At 37.9% G+C, this 23150-nt stretch overlaps 1 protein-coding gene across 5 annotated transcripts in view; it reads left to right on the plus strand.

The window, feature by feature from the left end:
- The window catches only part of LOC130926603 (LIM domain only protein 7-like), a 185986-nt gene that overhangs the window by 157803 nt on the left and 5033 nt on the right, over positions 1 to 23150 (plus strand). For 3 of the 5 annotated variants that reach the window (XM_057851600.1, XM_057851601.1, XM_057851602.1), the window contains 8 exons: positions 449 to 556; positions 632 to 709; positions 2979 to 3535; positions 5114 to 5154; positions 11339 to 11516; positions 11603 to 11911; positions 16608 to 16716; positions 16786 to 16888. In XM_057851600.1, coding sequence (XP_057707583.1) covers positions 449 to 556; positions 632 to 709; positions 2979 to 3535; positions 5114 to 5154; positions 11339 to 11516; positions 11603 to 11911; positions 16608 to 16716; positions 16786 to 16888 — 1483 coding nt within the window. Of the gene's footprint in view, positions 1 to 448; positions 557 to 631; positions 710 to 2978; positions 3536 to 5113; positions 5155 to 8026; positions 11311 to 11338; positions 11517 to 11602; positions 11912 to 16607; positions 16717 to 16785; positions 16889 to 23150 lie in introns of those variants that run through there. The other 2 variants (XM_057851603.1, XM_057851604.1) reach the window with 2 other exon arrangements.

Genomic DNA, 23150 nt, shown 5'->3' on the forward strand with positions numbered 1-23150 from the left:
GTTAAACGATTAAACGACTAGTCGGACACATCCCTAACCTCCACACTTTCACAGGGTCTTCAAGACGATCGTCTGGTGTGTGTGTATGGGGGGGTTGACCCTCCAGACAACCGGCCAAGCAGCTGGCAGTGATACTTTAACACTTAGAAACTATATTACAGCTCAACAGCTTACGTTTCTGTTTGGCCTTCCCCTCACACAAACACGCCCATTTTACACCTGTAAATTAGGACCCTTAGAGGCCCGGGTGCAGTCTGACCCCCAACACCCCCCTAAGTTCCGTCCCTGGGCTGCAGGCTTCTGCCCAACATATCACAATGTTGGCAATATGAGGTTTTCATCACTATTCAGTATATTAGCATATTTTCTCAAACAGTGCCCTCTTTATTGTTACCTTTATCCAAATGTTTAGCTTTTTCTGAAGGACTGTTTTCCACTTTGCCCTCAGATACCCGTTCCACCAATCACCGCATCTTCGACACGCTGGGCTTGGGATCCAGAAGAGGAACGGAAGAGACAGGAGAAGTGGCAGAAGGAGCAGGAGCGCCAATTACAGGTACATTTTTGTAAAGATACAAATAAATAGAGGGATTTAAGTGTTTTTTTCTTTCCTTCGTTTTTTGTCAAATAGGAGAAATATAAACGTGACCAAGAGAAACTGCAGGAGGAGTGGACAAAGGCCCAACAGGAGATCTCAAGCAGTGTTGAGGTATAATGTGATATACTTGTCAAAATCTTATATTTACATAATTCATTCCTCTAATTTTGACACCGTTTTTTTTTTTTTTTTTTTAATGGGAAAAAAATCTTTGTCGAAAAAAAAGACAAATATAATCATCTACAACAGAGATGTCAAAAGTAGGGCCTGCATGCCGGAAGTGGCCTGCCACTGGGTCGAATTTGGCCTGCGGGGTTGTTCTATACATCTAGAATCACATGCTTGTATGGCTGCAGCTGTCAAATATTCCAGTATACCCCAATTCCATCAATTATTTGAAAATTCAGATAAAACTTTTTTTTCCCAGGTAAAGAGCAGTTATATAGATATACATTCACCTAATATTGAACCATTTTTAGACAATCAATGTCTTTTTTTTTTAGATGTACATTGTTAAAAACAGCCAACAATTGCATCTCAGATGTGACTAGAAAAAAACACCAAATTCACTGCTGTCACTCAAAAAACTTAAGATGTTATATAAAAAAAAATTTTTTTTTTTTTAAATATTTCTCACTAAAAATGTCATTACGCTTGACACGTACACATAACTTAACATAACTCCCATGTGTTTCATTTGAATTTCCATTTGTGTCAAGCTAATTATAAGTTCTAGTTTTTGTCATGTGGCAAAATGGATTTTGATATTTGGCAAAATGGATTTTGCCATGCGGCATTTTTTTTTGCCATGTGGCAAAATGGATTTTGCCATGTGGCATTTGTTGCCATGTGGCAAAATGCATTTTGGCATTTTTTTTTCTTTGCCATATGGCATTTTTTGCCATGTGACACAATTGATTTTGGCTATGTGGCTTTTTTTTTTTTTTGCCATGTGGCAAAATTGATTTTGCCATGTGGCATTTTTTTTGCCATGTGGCAAAATTGATTTTGCCATGTGGCATTTTTTTGCCATGTGGCAAAATGGATTTTGCCATGTGGCATTTTTTGCCATGTGGCAAAATGCATATTGGCATTTTTTTCTTTGCCATATGGCATTTTTTGCCATGTGACACAATTGATTTTGGCTATGGGGCTTTTTTTTGCCATGTGGCAAAATTGATTTTCCCATGTGGCATTTTTTTTGCCATGTGGCAAAATGGATTTGATATGTGGCATTTTTTTTTTGCCATGTGGCAAAATGGATTTTAATATGTGGCATTTTTTTGCCATTTGGCAAAATGGATTTTGACATGCGGCATTTTTTTTGCCATTTGGCAAAATGGATTTTGCCATGCGGCATTTTTTTTGCCATGTGGCAAAAATTGATTTTGCCATGTGGCATTTTTTTGCCATGTGGCAAAATGGATTGTGCCATGTGGCATTTTTTTGCCATTTGGCGAAATGCATCTTGGCATTTTTTTCTTTGCCAGATGGCATTTTTTGCCATGTGACAAAATTGATTTTGGCCATGTGGCATTTTTTTTTGCCATGTGGCAAAATGCATTTTGCCATGCGGCATTTTTTTGGCCATGTGGCAGAAATTGATTTTGCCATGTGGCATTTTTTTTGCCATGTGGTATTTTTTGCCATGTGGCAAAATGCATTTTGGCATTTTTTTCTTTGCCATATGGCATTTTTTTTGCCATGTGGCAAAATTGATTTTGCCAAGTGGCATTTTTTTGCCATGTGGCAAAATGGATTTTGACATGTGGCATTTTTTTTGGTGTGTGGCAAAATGGATTTTGGTTTGTTGCATTTTTTTTGGGGGGGGGGGGCATTTTTTTTGTTTTGTTTATATGGCAGTTTTGCAGGCCATGCACTTCCATGCCATTGATGACTATGCATGTCCAAATTTTACATTTGTTTTAAATGGCAGAAAAGCATGTGTGTCTGTGATTTTTGACCATACACTGTACGTTAGAGCGCATTGACATTCAACGGACTCCCAAGTCAGGCTATGCCATTGACGGCTATGCACGTCCAAATTTTCCATTCATATTAAATGGCAGAAAAATGTGTGGCTGTAATTTTTGACCATACACTTTACATTACAGCGCATTGACATTCAACTGGCCCCAAGTCAGGCTATGCCATTGGCTCCCTTGATCTAAAATTCCCTCAAACAATTCATCCTTGCCATTAAACTGTTGTTATTGCTATGTAGATGATGATATTAATGTCTACTAGTCATGGAGATACTCACATCACCTTAGGTTTTTTTCCATGTTCAAATTGTCACCTCACAGGAAGTAAATAGCTACTTTGATGCTGTTCCACATCCTCACATGTTCACTCAAGCCTCCCTTCTGTGTTCCTGCAGCCCGTTGGCCCAACCCTTGCCTACCGGGAGCTGGAGCAAGAGCGAGAAAGGTTAGAGGAAGAGAGGAGAATAAGGGAGGAGAAAGAGGAGCAAGAGCGCATGAAGCTGGAGTTGGAAAGAAAGTTGAGAGAGGAGGAATTTGAGCGCCATAGGCAAGAGATGAGGAGGCGGGAGGAGGAGCTCGAGCGGGAGAGACAGGAAGTCGAGAGGAAGAGGAGGGAGCAGGAGCAAGAACTGGAGCGCCAGAGGGAGGAGATGAGGAGGAGGGAGGAGGAGCTGGAGCGCCAAAGGCAGCAGGAGGAGGAGAGAAAAAAGAGGGAGGCGGAGTTGGAACGCCTGAAAATGGAGGAGGAGGAGAAGAGGAGGAGGGAGGCAGAGGAGGAAGAAGAGAGGAGGAGGAGAAGGGAGAAGGAGGAAGAAGAGAGGAGGCAAAGGGAGGAGGAAGAGCTGCTCTGGCAGAGGAGGAGAGAGGCTGAGAAGGAGGAGCTGAGGAGAAGAATGGTGGCCGTGGAGGAACAACAGCGGCGAGAGAGGGAGCGCGCCGTCGATGAGCAACGGTCATTTTTACCCTTAAGATAAAGCATCAAACAAACATGAACAAAACAAGAGAAGCAACTATAAATTTACAAATACAGGAAACAGTCAAAATGTGAATAAATAATATTCATAACACCAAATGTTAGTACATTTACATTTACTTGCAGAGCAAAAGTCCGCTAACTTAAATGCTATAAAACTAGCGCTGTCAAACGATTAAAATTTTTAATCGAGTTAATTACAGCTTAAAAATGAATTAATCGTAATTAATTGCAATTAATCGCAATTCAAACCATCTATATAATATGCCATATTTTTCTGTAAATTATTGTTGGAATGGAAAGATAAGACACAAGATGGATATATATATGTTCAACATGCGGTACATAAGGACTGTATTTGTTATTATAACAATAAATTAACAAGATGGCATTAACATTATTAACATTCTGTGAAAGCGATCCATGGATAGAAAGACTTGAAGTTCTTAAAAGAAAAATGTTAGTACAAGTTATAGAAATTTTATATTAAAACCCCTCTTAATGTTTTCGTTTTAATAAAATTTGTAAAATTTGTAATCAATAAATAAACTAGTAGCCCGCCATTGTTGATGTCAATAATTACTTACACAATGCTCCTGGGTGCTGAAGCCTATGAAATCAGTCGCACCCAAGCGCCAGCAGAGGGCAGCAAAACTCCGCAAAACACAATTAACAAGTGGGCCTTTCACTCTACTGTCATTTAAATCTGTCTGAGCTGGGCAAGTGCGTTAATTGCGTCAAATATTTTAATGTGATTAATTTAAAAAATTTAATTACCACCCATTAACGCGATAATTTTGACAGCCCTATATAAAACGCTAACGTTTTTCTATATATATATATATATATATATATATTTTTTTTTTTTTTATATAAACAAAAACTTGAACAACCTTATGTTGGTCTCAACATGGAGCAGCTGGACCCAGCCATGTTAGATGAGTTATGTTGCTAGAAGGCAGTGTAGCCACCAAAATCAAAAAACTTAAAAGCAAACACTTTCAAAATAAACCATTACAACGCCACACTAAATAAACGAATCCCTGAAGCAACAAAATTTAATTCAGAGCTTTTTTCTGATCGAATTACTCGAGTTAATCGATTAATCATTGCAGCACTAGTACATTCTCATTTAAGGGTCACATCTCTGCATCACATACTATTTTCATGGCGTAAAATGTGAAGCAAATGTTTTTTTGTTTTTTTAAAAGTTATATGTGCTGTCCATGCTGCCTGTAGGTCTGCTATACTACCTCATACAAAGTGTGAGTCAACCTTCCACTGAGCAAACCCATTAGATAAGCGGGCTAGCAGTTAAAAGAAATGGAATAAAGCCTGTAAATTGGTGTGTCTTAACCTTTACCGAACCCAAGTTAAGAAACCACTGTAACAGTAAGTTTGGAAACAAATCATATATAATTGTGAATAAGTATATATTTAAATCCAAACATAAATGTCAATAATGCAAATCATTCCAAGTAGGCAAACAAATCAAATGTAGGAAAGAGAACTAAAACCAAGTTTTCAAATCAGATTCTAATTGTTGTTGTTTTACAGGGCAAAGACACTTGAGGACGAAGAAAGACTTCAGAGCAGAGGTCAGTAATCAAGTTTTTTAAAAAAATACACTCTTATGAAGCATGATAGCGCTACTGCACTACAAACCGTTGAGCTGGTGTACCTGGGTCATTTTTTTTTAATAGGGTGTCATTTGTTTTCCCAGTATAAATGAAGCTATATTTTCACTAAAGCGGGATAAATACTCATTCAACTTATTTTTTTGTGTATTATCAATTGCCGTCTATTATAAATTCAAAGGTAGAAGCTAGAGTTGTCAGATTTTATCGGGTAGCCGATAACATCGGCCGATAAGAGCAATTTAAAATTGATATCGGATAATATCGACATCGGTCGAAAACTGATGTTAGCACTATTTTGATTTCAACAATAGATAGTGATGCAATATAAACATTTTTTTTCAGTTGAAGTTGTTACATTTATCATTATTAAAGCATCCAGTGGGGCATCACAATACAATTAGCCATAATATTTTCAGTCCACGACTGGATATATTGGTATCGGTTTGATAGCGCTATCAGATTTTTGGAGTTGGACAATATCGGAATATCGCTTAAAAAGTCCTGATCTGACAACTCTACTGTATTGTTTTAGTCAGCGCGTAAAACCTTGCTCTACTAAACTTAACAGAACGAAATACATGCTAATATTAAAGGCGGTCAATAAGGGTCTCAAGTGCAGTGAGTCCTCGAGTTACAAACAAGTTCTGTTCTCGCAACAGAAACTGAATTTCCGCGTAAATTGGATTTCACCGTCCAAAAGTCCAAATTTACGTCAAAATTGTTGTTTTAGTCAACAATAACAAGAATATTTCGTCCACCGACAATTTTTTTTCATGACCATGATGATCTAAAAATGTGTCTTAGGAGTAGAGTTGTCTGACATTATCGGGAAGCTGATAATATCGACCGATTAAAGCATTTTAAAACGATATTGGATAATATCGACGTTTTTACATTATTGGTTTTGGGCCAGTATGCATGTGCTTCAAAGTGAATGTTGAAGCCTTCTGCCTTCGTTCATGGGCTGGTTACAGCTTAGCACAGCAGTTATTCTTATTGACTAAGATGCTTGGGATTTGTTGTGTGAGCTTGTTTAATTATTAGAGCATCCAGTGGGGCATCACAGTACAATTAGCCTTAAGAAGTTAAGTCCACGACCACATATAGAACCTACCCAACGACGTCACAAAATCACGTGCTCGCTGTATGGTTCCGCCCCCTTGTCCGTCATTTTGTGTCTGTATTATCATTGGTCTCAATTGATCGAGCAATTTATAATGCATTTCATGGAAGACCCGGTGCTTTCGGATGCCGTAAACTCACTTGATGCGTTGCATAAAAGGCGTTATGTGGAAAAGCTTCAGTTTATCCATTCGCCAGATCCATATTTGATGCCTAAATCGATGTTTTTCGACCCGCTGTCTCCACCGTATTTGCCTGACATCTGCTAGCTAGCCTGATATGTACAACTATCTTGTCCACACAAAATCAGCCTATTCTCACGAAAGTTTGAAAAACTTTAAGAGCTTGGAGGCTTATAAATACTTCGTTGCTGGTTGGGTGAAACAGGTCCTCGTCCACGAAAATTCGGCAGGAATCTATCTTGTGCTTGGAAAGGTGAGTTACGAAATTTTCAATTCAAAATCTTTTGTTATTGCTAACATCCACTGTCAAGTCTAATGTATTTCATGTCGTTTGTCAATGGAGTTAGGGCTTTTAATGTTTATATGGTTTAGCGATAGCACTCTCACTACATACATACGTGTATGTTGTCGGCGATTAGCCTAGCAATGATCTTAATTGTGGTTGTCAGCCCAAAACCCTCTAAATATATATTAAATGCATCTTACCAGATATAAAATGACTACTACATAATCTGTGGTAATCGTTTGGAGCCCAGTTTTCTCGTCGAATTGCAGCAGCCCATCTCGCTCTCTTCTCTCCGGGTCTCTCGGAATCCGGTAGAACTTCAAGTCTCGCCGTCTTCTCCGTCTGTCTTCTCTGTTATTGCAACCGACCGCCACACACGCCTTCACTATTTTGATTATTAATGTTAACGAGCAGAAAAACAGGTCGTAAATAGGAGGAATGTATGTAGCCGTAACAGGTAAACATGATGTGTTGATGGACAATTGGGCGGCACCAGTCAGGGGGAAGGAGTTGTGACGTCACGTGGGTAGGGTCTATATCGGTATCAGATTTTTGGAGTTGGACAATATTGGGGGAAAAAATAATTACAGTTTATGTGTACAAATCTAGTAGAAGCTCCTAAATTCTAAATTATTGAATTTTGCCATTTCCCCAATGTGTTACATTCAAATTCAGTCTATAAAATAATTAATATAAGTAGAAAAAATTCCAGAATGATTGTTTTGATTTTAATCTTTAATCATGTGTTGTTTTTAAATTAAAATATATTTCTTCAATTTAAATTTAAAAAAATAAATAAAAGTTTTTCTGTTCGTCGCCAGTGTCACTGTCAACTCTGTTGCGTTAGTGTCCCTTTAAGAAATTATCCCATTTATTAATGACATCACTGTTCTGCGATAACATCACACTAGTGGCGGGAAACAGAACTGTGGTAAGGAAATTTATTTTTTACCTGCTTTAAAAATCAGATTTTACAGTTTTATAAACTACGTAGATAATATGTCCACTCTGTTAAAGCTATATATCAAAGAATTAAATCATTTCAAAGGGTTTCATGTTATTTTCTTGTCATTCATGTTATTATTTTGAGCTATTATGCTGGGCTAAGTGCTAACTTTAGCACAAAATGGCCCCTCTATTGGCGTCCACTTTGTTCCATCCAAATGGCACCCTATTAAAAAAAATGACTTACCTAAAGTTTAATGAAACATGAAGGTACACGTAAACGCCACTTGTGTAGGTATGTTTACGCATCGGGGAGGAATAGCCCACTGGCTGCTGGACGAGCAAGCCAAGAGCATGCGTGACAAAGTGGCACATGGTCAGCGAGCTGTGAGCCAGCTGGAGATGGAGAGGCGAAACATCCTCAACGCAATGAGATACAGGGAGCCTGAGAGAGGTCGGCTCCCGCCATCGCCATAACTGCCTCTGATCAGCCTGAATCAAAAAATTGACAATCTGCATGCTAATCAGACAATCAAAATGGATTGGCTTGATTAAAACTGATTGGTACATCCCAGTAGCAACATCAATGTCTTCAGTGTGAAAAGCTCGACAAATTTATTTTGCTACGGTTATCATTCCTGCCGTTGCACATTTTCAGTTCATTCTGTCAATATACGTTTCATAAGTTTTGATACATTTCACCACTCAATTGAATGGGAAAGTGTCTCAAAACCTTTGACCGGGCATGCACAGTTGGATAACGTTTGAGCACCCGTGCCTCTTCTGATTGTGTAGCCTTCTGAGGCTGTTTAACCCTTTTATGCAATTAAAAAAAAAAAAAAAAAACTGACAGAACATTCGTTTAACCAGTTGGCTGCCATTGACAGTGCTGGGGCGAACGAACGTAGCCCAGTCTAAATGAATTGGACGTCTGCTGCTGTAGCATACATATGTACACGTCTGTTTAAAACGACACACATTTTAACAATAAAACACGGGACACAAAACGATTGGCGTTCAAACGTCCATCTAGTCTGATCAATATTTAAATGTAGTAGATTCAATTAGCCTAATTTGCTTCACAAAAGTCCGCTAGCTTAAATGCTAACGTATTTACAATCCTCCTAGCAAATCGCTCACATGTAACTCTAAAAAACAGTAACTCTAAACTTAATTACAAATGCATACGCAAACATATATTAGCTGAAAAAACTTACAGCCTTATGTGGGCCAAACCAGAGCACAGCTATCCTTTATCCATGTGCAGAGGTGGGTAGTACGTGTTACATATACTGCGTTAAATTTACCTGGGTAACTTTTTGAGAGAAATGTACTTGTAAGAGTAGTTTTCACAAAGCCATACTTTTTCCTTTCATTACAGTAGATTTGTGAAGAAGAAATGCTACTCTTACTCTGCTGATTTGAGCTACATTAGTCATTACATGTTTCCTCTTTATTCTACATATTAAATTTGACTTCTTTTTTGCCAGAAATGCCAACAGTGGCTCAACCATTTTCACCAATGACACGTCGTAATAATAATCACATGACTCCATTATACCAATCAGACTGAAGCTTGTTATATGCCGTATATGCACATTGTATCAACATTCTAAACAAATCAGGGAATGTAATCTATATATAGAAGTATTTTTCATTTTTTTCTTTGCAAGCTCTGTGAATGTGTATAAGATTATTGTTCATTTATTTATTTATTTTATCTAATTGGGTTGCGAAATATGACCTTCTGGTGGCCATGATGTTTTGAATTTTTAGTTGTTTGTCTTTTTATTTTTGAAAAATAATCATAAAAATATGGGGGGGGGAAAGCTTGCCGTTCTATGATCACGCCAACCTGTTCAATTACGTGGCGTCTTTAAAGCAGCATAAAAAATTAAGTATTTGACATAGAGCGCCACCGTCAACATGACTCAAAAGCACAGATTGTAATCTCGCTCCCAGTTTTGTTATTTGACACCGACTGACCACGGAAAACCGGCGATATGATCCTTTTAGTTTCATAATAGGAAATATGTTTTCTCCACCAGAGGGCACTGATGCTCTTTGGACAAATAAGGCTTAATTTCGGTAGATTTTTTTCTCTAGCCGTAATTCCATGTTTTTGTTGTTGTATTTATTTGTCTTAATTTCGTAATGTAATATACAGTATAATAATTACAGTTAGTATAGATAACTTTGTGCTGAGAAAAAAATACCATTGTTGAAATTTTAAAAAATCAAACCTTAAGCAGTTACATGCAATGGTACTTATTACTTGAGTATTCTTTTCATCAAATACTTTTTTACTTGTACTTGAGTACATTTTTTAAATGTTATTTGACACCGACTGACCACGGAAAACTGGCGATATGATCCTTTTAGTTTCATAATAGGAAATATGTTTTCTCCACCAGAGGGCACTGATGCTCTTTGGACAAATAATGCTTAATTTCGGGAGATTTTTTTCTCTCGCCCGAATTCAGTGTTATTTTTGTTGTTGTATTTCTTTGGCTTAATGTGTTATGTAATATGTTGTAGTACAGTATAATAATTACAGTTCATATAGATCTTTATGCTGAGAAAAAAATACCATTGTTAAAATTTGAAAAATAACATCAAACATCTTAAGCAGTTACGCACAATTTTACTCATTACTTGAGTATTCTTTTCATCAAATGCTTGTTTACTTGCACTTGAGCAATATTATTTTGAAGTAAGACTACTCTTACTTCAGTAAATGTTTTGGCTACTCTACCCACCACTGTCCATGTGAGACATCTGAGCGTTCCTGTATGGAAGCATTATTGAACGAAAGTCCAGCCAGACCCAATACTGCCACCAGAGGGCAGTGTATCCTCCACCATTAAACAAAATTAAAAACTTTTGCACGTTCGCATAATTATTTTGAAATTTTAAAGGGTTAAATTCCAACTTACGTGGAAATTCGTGTTACGTCACCAGCATAGGAACGGAACTCGTTTGTAACCCGGGGACAGGGCCGGCCCAGCCTAGACGCAGACTATGCAGCTGCTTAGGGCCCCTGACCACCAGGGGGGCCCCAATCTGGCAATTGTTTAATTTGTGTTCTATTTTGTTTACTACAGTTTTGCTTTATTTGACTTTTGTGAGTTTTGAGATTTGATTACAAGCTTAAAAAAATAAAAGTTCTTCCTTAACTTCTTTCTGTCCTCTTTTAGAAAAAGGTTTGGCGCCATCTACTATAAGTACTGACAATCATTTGGGGTGAGAAGTTTGAAGTATGCAGTGCAACAAAATCTGATTAATCTACAAAATATGGACGTATGGGTTGGATTGCATGTATGGGTTTCACAGTACACTGTGACGAAATGGTGGGCCAAAAATATTGGCCCCTCTGCATTATTTTGCTTAGGGCCCCCAAATGGCCTGCCCGGGGACTACCTGTATTTGTCATTTGGCATTCTGGTTTCTTTCTCCGCTAGCTGTGTGTTTTAATACATTTCAATGTGATCAAATCGCGTGGAAGTAATATTCTACGGTCCATCTTGCGGATGATATTTTGCCAGCGAACAACAGATTGGTTGACTTTATTAAGTCATATATCTGGTTTCCCTCTCTGCGACGGCAGTGACGAGCAGCGATGTGGTCGACGCGGCGGCTCAGCAGCCGATATCGCAAGCGGAACTTCAACGTCAGCAGCTCCTGAGTGACATGAAGAAAAAGAACAACTTGCTGACGGACAATAGCTGGATCCGCCGAGGTGCCGCCAACACCCCCGGCCGCGAGGAACCGCCGTCAACACGCAGGTATATCAAAAAGCTCGGTGTTAATGTGGGTTCTCGCTGGCTGCTTGTGGTGGGGCTAACTGGTTAAAGTGGGCGTGGCTTTGCAGGGGTGGCTCCTTTGAACATCTGGATAACCCCTCCAACTCCTGGCGTTCGTCGTGGACGCCCAAGAGTGACTCCTTTTTTCCTAACTACTCCCGGCCTCACTCTGCCCTCTCTGGGAGCGCTTCCTTTTACGGGGGCGGGGCAACGGGGGCAAGGTCCGGGTCGAGCACCTTGCCCGCCTCTTTCCGGGGCCCGGCAGCGGGAACGACGCCTTGGTCTCGACAGTCGTTATCTCCTTCTCCTTCTTCTATCTCTCCTACCATCTCTCCAGAACCGGGTTCTGATGCAGGTGGTCAGCAGCAGCACAGCAGGTAAAGTGGGCTTTGCTGGTGTACAGGGTTTAAATGGAGGTAATGGTGCAGCTTGAACCCGAGTGCTGTACATTTTTCATTTAACCTCATTTCAGGCTATGTCTGCAGTAAATTTGGATGTTTTTTTAACCGCTTAACATAATTTTTGCTTCCATTTTGGACTTTCGGGGAAAAGGTTGACCGATTTATCTGGCAACCGGTATATCGGGCCGATATATGGACTTTTTATTTCAGATTGAAACATTTTTTTGTCATTTTCATTTGACTTCATGTCAAACTATGTCTGCAGTTTAAAAAAAGAAAATAAACTTTCGTTGTAAAGGTCAACCGATATATCTGCCTGCCAGATATATTTACGTATATTAATTTATATAAATATATTAGGGGTGTCAAACGATTAAAATGTTTAATCGAGTTAATTACAGCTTAAAAATTAATCTTAATTTATCGCAATTCAAACCATCTATAAAATATGCCATATTTTTCTGTAAATTATTGTTGGAATGGAAAGATAAGACACAAGATGGATAAATACATTCAACATACGGTACATAAGTACTGTATTTGTTTATTATAACAATAAATCAACAAGTTGGCATTAACATTATTAACATTCTGTTAAAGCGGTCCATGGATAGAAAGACATGTAGTTCCTAAAAGATAAATGTTAGTACAAGTTATAGAAATTTTATATTAAAACCCCTTTTAAAGTTTTCGTTTTAATAAAATTTGTAAAATTTTTAATAAAAAAATAAACTAGTAGCCCGCCATTGTTGATGTCAATAATTACACAATGCTCATGGGTGCTGAACCCCATAAAATCAGTCACACCCAAGTGCCAGCAGAGGGCGACAAAACTCCAAAAAACACAAGTAACAAGTGGACATTGCACTGTGCTGTCATTTTAATCTGTTTGAGCGGGGCATGTGCGTTAATTGCGTCAAATATTTTAACGTGATTAATTTTTTAAAATTACCGCCCGTTAACGCGATAATTTTGACAGCCCTAAAATATATATATATATATATTTGTGCTCTAACGATTAATCGATTAACTCGAGTAATTCAATTAGAAAAAATGCTTCAAAATAATTTTTTTTTTGCCTCGAGGATTCGTTTACTCAGAGTGGCGTTGTTCTTCTTTGTTTTGAACGTATATGCATTTAGTTCAGTCGATTTGGGTGGATACACTGCCCTCTTTTGGCAACAGTGAATATGACATAACTCATCCAACATGGCTGGATCCAGCTGCTCCCTGTTAAGACTAATATAAGTTTTTGTTTGAGCTTATATGATTGTTTATACATTTGTAATTTCATTTAGAGGTATATCTAGCAGTTTGTGGGAACATGTGAACAATTTGTTAAGAGCATTGTAAAAAAAAAAAAAAAAAAAAATTAGCATTTTATAGCATTTAAGCTAACAGACTTTTGCAATGCAAATTAGCCAATGGTTCTTTCATCATCAGATCATTTTTTTATACCGTTTGAGGCTAAGCTCAGGTATTTTTAATGTATTTTTAAAAGCATTTATTGCCTTTGTGAAATCAAAGTGCAATTCTGCATAGTTTGAAAATAACCCTCAGCTATTTTATTTTGTATGTTCATTTAATGCTCTTTTGAAAGTGCAATCTCATCTCCTAAAATGTATTCTGCAACACATTTAGTGTTCCTGATTTGATTACTCGATAATTCGAAGTAACTAATTGATAGCTTAATCAATTAGTTGAATAATCGATAGCTGCAGCAGTATATACAGTACATGTGTGTATATATACATATACAATGCTATGAAAAAGTTGCTGAATCTTTTGGAATTTCTCACATTTCTGCATAAAATCACCATTAAATGTGATCTGATCTTTGTCAAAATCACACAGATGAAAATATTTCATATTTTAATGAGGATAGCATGCAAACGATGACAGAAGGGGGAAAAATAAGTAAGTGAACGCCCTGCCTAAGGAGACTTGAAACCAATTTTTACCAAACAATTTAAGTCAGGTGTGTGCCCAATCACTGATGAGTGTTTTAAAGCTGCTCTGCCCACTATAAAACACATATCTGGTAAGAATTGTCTTGATGAGAAGCATTGTCTGATGTCTTGGTCAAAAGAGCTGTCTGAAGACCTGCGAGCAAGGATTGTTGATTTGTATAAAGGTGGGAAAGGATACAAAACCATCTCTAAAAATGGATGTTCATCAATCGACAGTCAGAGAAGTTGTCTACAAATGGAGAGAGTTTGGCACTGTTGCTTCTCTCCCAAGGAGTGGCCGTCCACCAAAGATGACGGCAAGAGTTCAGCGCAGAATATTCAGAGAGGTAAAAAAGAATCCTAGTGTGTCTCCTAAAGATTTGAAGAAATCACTAGCGCAGTCTGATATCTGTGCACACATCAACTACATGTAAAACTATGGCCAAGAATTGTGTTCATGGGAGGACTCCATGGAGGAAGCCATTGCTGTCTAAAAAAAAAAAAAAACATTGTTGCTCCTTTAATGTTCGCAAATAGTTTTGGCAAAATATTTGGCGGACTGATGAAACCAAAGTTTAATTGTTTGGGAGTAACACACAACGTCATGTCTGGAGGAAAAATAGAACAGCTCACCAACATCAACACCTCATCCCCACCGTGAAGCATGGTGGCGGGAGCATCGTGATTTGGGGCTGTTTTGCTACTGCGGGGCCTGGACAACTTGCAATCATTATTGGAAGAATGAATTCAAAAGTTTATCAGGATGTTTTGCAGGAAAATCTGAGGCTGTCTGTCAGACAGTTGAAGCTAAAAAGAGGATGGATGCTCCATTAAGTCAATGATCAAAAACACAGAAATAAATCAACTTCTGAATGGTTTCAGAAAAACAAAATACACGTTCTGGAGCGGCCAAGTCAAAGTCCAGACTTGAACCCCATTGAGATGCTGTTGCATGACCTAAAGACAGCAATTCATGCCAGACATCCCAGGAATCTGACTGAACCACAGCAGTTTTCTAGAGAAGAATGGGCCAAGATTGGTCCTGATCGATGTGCCAGACTGATCTGCAGCTAAGGAAAGCATCTGGTTGAAGTTATTGCTACCAAAGGGGGGGCATAAAATTTTACCGTATTGGCCTGAGTATAAGACTCCCGATCCGATCCCGATCGTTTTAGTTTGAGTATCTGCCGATCCCGATATTTCCCGATCCGATTGCTTTTTTTTTTGCTCCCGATTCAATTCCAATCATTCCCGATCATTTTTCCTGATCATATACATTTTGGCAATGCATTAAGAAAAAAATGAATAAAACCCGGACGAATATATACATTCAACATACAGTACATAAGTACTGTATTTGTTTATTATGACAATAAATCCTCAAGATGGCATTTACATTAATAACATTCTTTCCACGAATAGAAAGACTTGTGACTTTGTATATTGTGACTAAGTATTGCCATCTAGTGTATTTGTTGAGCTTTCAGTAATTGATACTGTAGCCATGCCCAAATGCATGATGGGAAATGGAACCATGACTGTGCGTAGTGCTACCAATTGATATATCTTCTCTGCGTTGGGAAATAACATTAGGTGTTAAGAAAAAGATCAATTGCTACCTTGCATCCCCACATTGCTTCCCATGATATTTCTAATCGTGGGAAGAGCGATTGTAAGGCTTTAGCCAATTAAAAAAAGGCTCAAAGGCTGCCTTAATTCACTCTACTCATTTTACGCTGCCTTTTATCTCTCTTTATAGGTAAAACGGCGCCATTACAGATTGAGCGCGACCATGCTTGAGTGGATTGTGCAGCGCATGCATTATTTGCGTTAAATATTTTAACGTGATACATTTTTTAAAAAATTAATTACCGCCGTTATCGGGATAAATTTGATAACCCTACCTTAAGCCTAAACTAAAGACTCTGGATGAGTGTAACATATTATGTCTGTAACGTTAAATACAATTAGAAAACGATTTAATTAAAAAATATATATATATTAAAAAAAGGCATGGCCGATATTTTTTTTGCCGATTCCGATACTTTGAAAATGACGTGATCGGAACCGATCGATCGGGACATCTCTACTTAAAATATTATTTTTACTTATTTTTACTATCCTCATTAAAATATGAAAACTTATAAATGTTTGGGTGGTTTTAGTTAAAGCAGACACTGTTTTTTCATCTGTGTGATTTTGACAATGATCACATCACATTTGATTTTCAAGATCGGCAGATGTCTAGCTAATATTATCGTATAACTGTTGTGTTCACTCTTTGGGTGATGATCAGGCCAGCTGATATATTAGGCCAGTATATTGACTTTTTTCAAAATCTGCCGGTGTAAAAGTATAACTGCTATGCTCACTGTTTGAGTGATGATCTTTCTTACAAAGGTCGACCCGGCCGATATATCGGGCCAATATAAGGACTTTTTTTAAGATCTGTCGATATCTAGCCATATAATACGATGACTTATGTTTACTGTTTGGTTGATGAGCTTTGTTAATTGTGGCTTTGCACCAGCTAGTGGTTACAAAAGGACGTAGCAGAAGAAAAAAAATCTAATATACTGTACATTTTTTGTGTATCATTAGTGTTTCGATTTTTTTTTTCTTTTTTTTGTGATGTTTTTCATCATCAATGTGTTAAGAAAAAAAAAGAATATCAGCCAAACTCCTTCATAGTGTCCGTCTAAACTGAATGTTCTGTGATGCAGGTCGGTGAGTGGTAAGAAAGTGTGTACGTTTTGTGACACGGCGCTGGGGAAGGGAGCGGCCATGATCATCGAGTCCCTCGGGCTCTGTTATCATTTAACCTGTTTCAAGGTGAGATTCACACCTTCTCCCTATTTCGCACTTCTTCGCCGTGAAGTAATTTTCAATTTCGGTTGCTAGTGCATCGACTGCAAGTCGGCCCTCGGGGGATCAGAAGCCGGTGCTGAGGTCCGAATCCGAAACAAACAGCTCTACTGTAACACCTGCTATAAGCGATTCAAAGGTAAGGGAAGCCATCTTCTTTTCTTTTGGTTCTGGCCTCTAGTAGCTATTTAGTACATTGCTAGATCTGACATTTCACTTAGTGGAATCATAGACTTCATAATGTATTGACGGGGCGCGGGGCCGATTCGTAGGGGGAGTATCACCGTCAAAGCTGACCGAGATTTTTCTGTTGAAAATTCTTGTGAATAAATGCTTAAATTCCTGGATTCTTTATAGATATGGACGTAAAACAGTCTCGATTCTTGAGTTAAAAGTAGGTCCGTCAAATTTAGCGCGTTAACGGGCGGTAATTAATTTTTTTAATTAATCACGTTAAAATATTTGACGCAATTAACGCATGCACGGAATGACAGTTTACAATGATGCCGATTTAGCACATCGGGAGCGAAAAGGCAGAGAAATGCAAGTGGACACAGGCGTTTCTTTGGACTGCACCTTTTATTGGCTTAAGCTTTGGCAGCCACTACTAACAGGCATGGTTGCCCAACTTCCCATCATGCATTTGGACGGAGCAAGAGACGATCTGTTTCTTAACATGCCTAAATGAACACAACCCAGAACATAATGTATACCATTTAGAGCCACTACTGACAGTTATGGTTGCCCAACTTCCCATCATGCATGTGGGCAGAGCAGGACCCGATCTTTTTCTTAACACGCCTAAATGAGCATAAGGCAGAACAGATTGTATACCATTTGCCGCCACTACTGACAGTCATGGTTGCCCAATTTACCATCATGCATTTGGGCGGAGCAGGACATTATCTTTTTCTTAACAAGCCTACATGAACACAATGCAGAACATATTGTATACCATTTGCAGCCACTACTGACAGTCATGGTTGCCCAGCTTCCCATCATGCATCTGGGCAGAACAGTTAAGTCGCTACAGTATCATTTAGTGAAAGCACAACAAAAATAATATTCCTATCTCTCAAAAAAATAATGTTCACAAAAAGAAAAGTGCTCAATGCAAAGAGAACTGGTACTTATGTACAGTATGTTGAATGTTTACGTCCATTTTGTGCCTTTCCATTCCAACAGTAATTTACAGGAAAATATGGCATATTTTAGAGATTAATTCCGATTAATTAATTTTTAAGATGTGATTAACTCTATTTTTTTTTTTTTTTTTTTTTTTCAGTTTCAGTTTATTCGCACATCAACAAATACAGTACATGATCATACGCTAGCAGTTCACATGTTAAGGTGGGCGAATTGGACACTCCAAAGAAGCTATTCAAAGCTTTTAGCAGGGGCCCAGTTAGACAAAACACACATACACACATGCACACACACACAATTAACTGTGGGCAATTTCAAAATTTTGGTTACATTGGATTTGATAAGAGACACCAGTAGTATTATTCAAAGAATCAGCATATTATATATACATTGCTAGGAGATGAGTTTTGAGTTTTTTCTTAAAGATGGAGATGGAGTGTGACATTTTAAGTGTTTCATCCAGTTCATTCCAAATCTGTGGTCCTTTGCACACAATGCTAAAACTTGTACACTTTAGCCTTTGTTTTTTTCCTGTGATTTGATGTTTTCTTATGGTAGTGTATGTGTGTTGAGGAGTACAGACTGGGACGAGGTCACCTAATTTATAATTTAGTCTATAGATAATCTTATACATTACACAAGCATTTTGGTAATAGTTGTGGTCTTTAAGCCTCAGGAGGTGGTGGCTGTGAAAAATTATTTTAGTTGGAGCATTAAACTCAGACCATGTTAGGGCACGTATAACTTTTTTCTGTAGTATTTCAAGCTTTTTTAAATAAGTTGGATATGTGTTGCACCATATGACATTACAGTATTGTAAGTGTGGTTCAAATAAAGATTTATACAAAATGAGAAGTGCAGAGAGTGGGAGATAGTGTCTCAGTTTAAAGAAAAGAGCAGCATATCTTGACAGTTTATGTGTAATTTCATCAATATGTTTTCTAAAATTAAGGCACTCATCAATATGGACTCCCAAAAATTTTGTAGAGTCGACCCTTTCAATGTTTTCTCCGTTTATGTTTAGGCAGATTTGTTTAGTGGCTTGTTTTTTATGGGAGCGAAACACAATGTAATTTGTTTTATTGATATTTAGAGATAGTTTATTACATTTTAACCATGTATCTATTTTCTTTAATTCACTATTTATGATTTGCTCAAGTGCAGTTGGATATTTATGGGAAAAAAACAAATTTGTATCATCAGCAAATATTACCTTATGACAGCCCTAGTTAAAAGCAAAAAAAAAACGTGCAGGTAGCATTTATTTTACATAAGGCGGAAAACACTCAGGTGACTTGAAGTTCCGCTCTGAGACCCCAAATTTGGCCAACTTTCAAAATTGTCCGATATGCATGTGTGATACATCATTGGAAAGCTTAAAATCTCAATTTTCTGGGGGAAGATACATTTTGAACAGGAGGGCATTTAAAAAAAAAAAAAAAAAAAGTTTTTTAAACAGCAAAACCCTATCTGGAGGTGAGAGCACGCGAGAGCAGAATTACAGACGCCATGACTTTAACGAGATATTATCGCTTACTTACCTTGTTTCGATCCAAAAACTCCATGTAGCATGTATCACTGAGTGTCAAGACACAGCAGTGAATGGTCACAGCTGGATTTTGGGGGGGATTTTATGGGTGAAACATGGTAATACAACAAGTGTCGCTATGCAGAAATCGCAGACATCAAGGACTGGTCGAGATGTTCTTTTTCATATATTTACCCTTTTAAACGTTTTTTTTTTCTGTATTTCTTTGTTTGGATTTATTTATCATCTAACATACTGTATCGGAGAAAGTGCGACAGTAACAAAAAAAAAATACGAGTAAGCGATAGTTATGAGGTAGATATCCGTGACTTTTTTACAGACGCCATTTTTTTCATTGTGACGTCATTTGTTTAAAAGTTTTTTTTTTTTTAAACGAAATATTAGACATCAATTAATGATTCTAAGCTAAAAATGACAGACATTTTGAATAATAAATATAATTAATTACCTCCGTTTTATGGCTGGGTTGAAACAAAAGCGGTTGCGCGACGTCTGTAAACGTGGGTTTTCAGGGAAAAACGGACAAATTAAAAATAGTTCAGGAGCTTAATGCGTCATGAATCTGCTCTGGCAGCATATAGACATATTGTTCTATCAAACACAACAGTTCTTTTGACCTAAAGTGATCCTCTAACTTAAATACATGTAGGCTCTAATAAACCACAATTGTCCTCTTGTACCCAAACATGTTGTTAGAAACACATAAAATGGTAAATCAATGGCAATATATTATAATATTTACTCCATATTTTGACCGTTAGTTTAATTTCCAAATGTGTAGCGTGTTCAACAATTGCTTATCGCTGCCTAAACTCGCGAAGTAAAATGCCACGATGTGCTGCTTTTGGATGCAATTTCCAGTCAAATGGAAACAAGGGGAGTGAAGTGAGTGGTCAAGGTGGAATTATTATTTTTAGTGAATAAATGTGCATAACTGGAAGCTTCTCCCCCTTTTTGGTCCCTGTATGCACGTATCCTACCCACCACGTGTTACAAATGGCGCCCAAACATTTTTCCTGGATCCTCAGTCAAGTAAGGGATCCGTCTATTGTCTGTATCTGACGGTCCCACCGCGTCTGCAATATTGGTTGAGGATCTGTCCATTTTTTTGATTCGTTGGTCCCACAGCGGCTTTTCGGATCAGTTTTTTTTTGTGGAATCGACGGCCTGATCGCGGCTGCGACATTGCCATGGGATCGGTCTAATTCCTGGATCTTCGAGTGAGTAAAAAAACGCGGATTTGGATTACTATTGCTATCTTTTATGTTGACTATTCTTCGTGGGAGTTTTCCCCAAATCATACTAAATAATTAAAGCACTATGGCACGCTACAGTGACTCTAACGTGGACCTTACAACAATGTTGGAGTTCGTCAGGGAACGCGTGTTTGCGTACTGCTGAGCTCCCGACTGAAGAGTGGTCAAGGTGGAAATATTATTTTTTGTGAATAAATGTGCATAAGTGGAAGCTTCTCCCTTTTTTGGTACTTTTACACATGTATCCTAGCTACCACTCGTTACAATGTACAAGACATGGATTACACAAGGTGTGCTCTTTGGCCTGTACTGTATGTAAAGCACACGACAGCTCTGGATGCTAACACTCTACATAATTATATTGGGATAAGTTTGAAAATGCAATATGCTTACCTTGAATATCTGCTAATAAAACCGGACAGCATAGACTCTCACTCCCAACCGGACTTCCCAACAGGACTCTCTCGCGTCACCAGTTTTGCCCAACTTTTGTCTTATCAGGTATTTGCTGCACGCATTTTTCCCTGAAGCTCGTCTTGTGAACGACCGACAGTGCTGTCTTGCTCTTCACTTTTCAGATCTGGTTCAAATAGGAAGGGTAGAACTGACGGCATGTTGGGAAAGCTAACGAGTGACACGCTGGAATTTCGGCAACGGGACCGGTGACGTCACGCACTGCGATGTAACAAGAATGGCGACCTATCACTTAAAATAATTTTACAAACTTTATTAAAACAAAAACATTAAGAGGGGTTTTAATATCAAATTATTATAACTCATACTAACATTTATCTTTTAAGAGTTACTTCTCTTAAAAATAGAGGATCCCTCTAAAATACAGCAGTTTCTTTTAAAGAGGAGTGCAAGAGCAGAAACTGCTTTTTCAAACTTTTCTGTGTTTTCCGACATAAATATTGCGAACTATGAGGCTAGTTGGTAATGAAATTAGTGGCGACCAAATCAGTGGCGCCTCCAGAAATTTTTCCTAGGGGTGGTCAGATGGGGCCACTTAAAATCTTGGGGTGGCCAAAACTAAAAGCCATAATTTCAGGTTTTCATTATATTATTGCAGTAAAAAGGTCAGGGGAAAACTATCAGAAAGACTTAAGGACACGACTACTGATATACTTTGGTGTATTGTGTAATACTTGATGTTACTAATGATTTAATGTGAATAGTCCGCAACGGTCCAGTCAACATTTTGAGTCCCACAACAATTCTGTTTTATTGTGTTATGTATATATTAGGCATAAGGTATACATTTAACTAGGGCTGTCAAACGATTAAAATTTTTAATCGAGTTAATCACAGCTTAAAAATTGTAATTAATCTCAATTCAAACCATCTCTAAAATATGCCATATTTTTCTGTAAATTATTGTTGGAAAGATAAGACGGATATATACATTCAACATACTGTACATAAATACTGTATTTATTTATTATAACAATAAATCCACAAGATGACATTAACATTATTACCATTCTTTCTGTGAAAGTGATCTACGGATAGAAAGACTTGTAATTCTTAAAGGATAAATGTGAGTTTGTATAATGTGACTAAATATTGCCATATAATGTATTTGTTGAGCTTTCAGTAAATGATACTGTAGCGACTTAACTGTTCTGCCCAAATGCATGATGGGAAGTGGTGCAACCATGACTGTGTGTGGTGGCTGCAAATGCTATATCTTCTCTGCGTAGGGTACACTACAGGGTGTTAAGAAAAAGATCAACTCCTGTCTTTCTTCTCCACTTCGCTTCCCACAATATATATAGTTGCTGTGGGAGAGATGACAAAGCTTTTGCCAATTAAAAGCATGGCCCCAATGAATGCTTTTATTTACTCCACTCACTTGACACTGCCTCTTATCTCTGTATAGAAGTAAAATGACGCCATTGTAGGCTGTTTGCGGCAATGCATGAATGAGTCGTACTGCGAATGCGTTAATTGTGATAAATATTTTCAAGTTTTTTTTGTTTTGTTTTTTTTTTAATTAGCGCCCGTTAACGCGATAAATATGACAGCCCTACATTTAACAAAACAAAATGAATGCATTCATTTGGGATGAAAAGAATAACTAATGCTGCAACAATCAAACGATATACTGGCAAGCGGGGTGGCCAGTGGGGTGGCCAACCAATTTATAGGGGTGGCCGTGGCCACCCCTGGCCACCCCCTGGTGGCGCCACTGGGCCAAATGTAAACAAAGAGCTGTTTCCGTTGAAAATTCTTTTGAATAAATGCTTAAATCCCTGCATTCTTTATAGATATGGATGTAAAACAGTCTCGATTCTTGGTTAAAAGCAAAAAAAAAAAAAAAAAAAAAACATGCAAGTAGCACTTATTTTACGTAAATATTGCAAACTATGTGGCTAGTTGGTAAAGAAATTAGCGGCCGCCAAATGTAAACAAAGAGCTTTTACCGTATTTCCGCTACCCACCTCAGA

This window comes from Corythoichthys intestinalis, chromosome 12 (genome assembly GCF_030265065.1).
Source record: "Corythoichthys intestinalis isolate RoL2023-P3 chromosome 12, ASM3026506v1, whole genome shotgun sequence".
NCBI classification, from domain to species: domain Eukaryota; kingdom Metazoa; phylum Chordata; class Actinopteri; order Syngnathiformes; family Syngnathidae; genus Corythoichthys; species Corythoichthys intestinalis.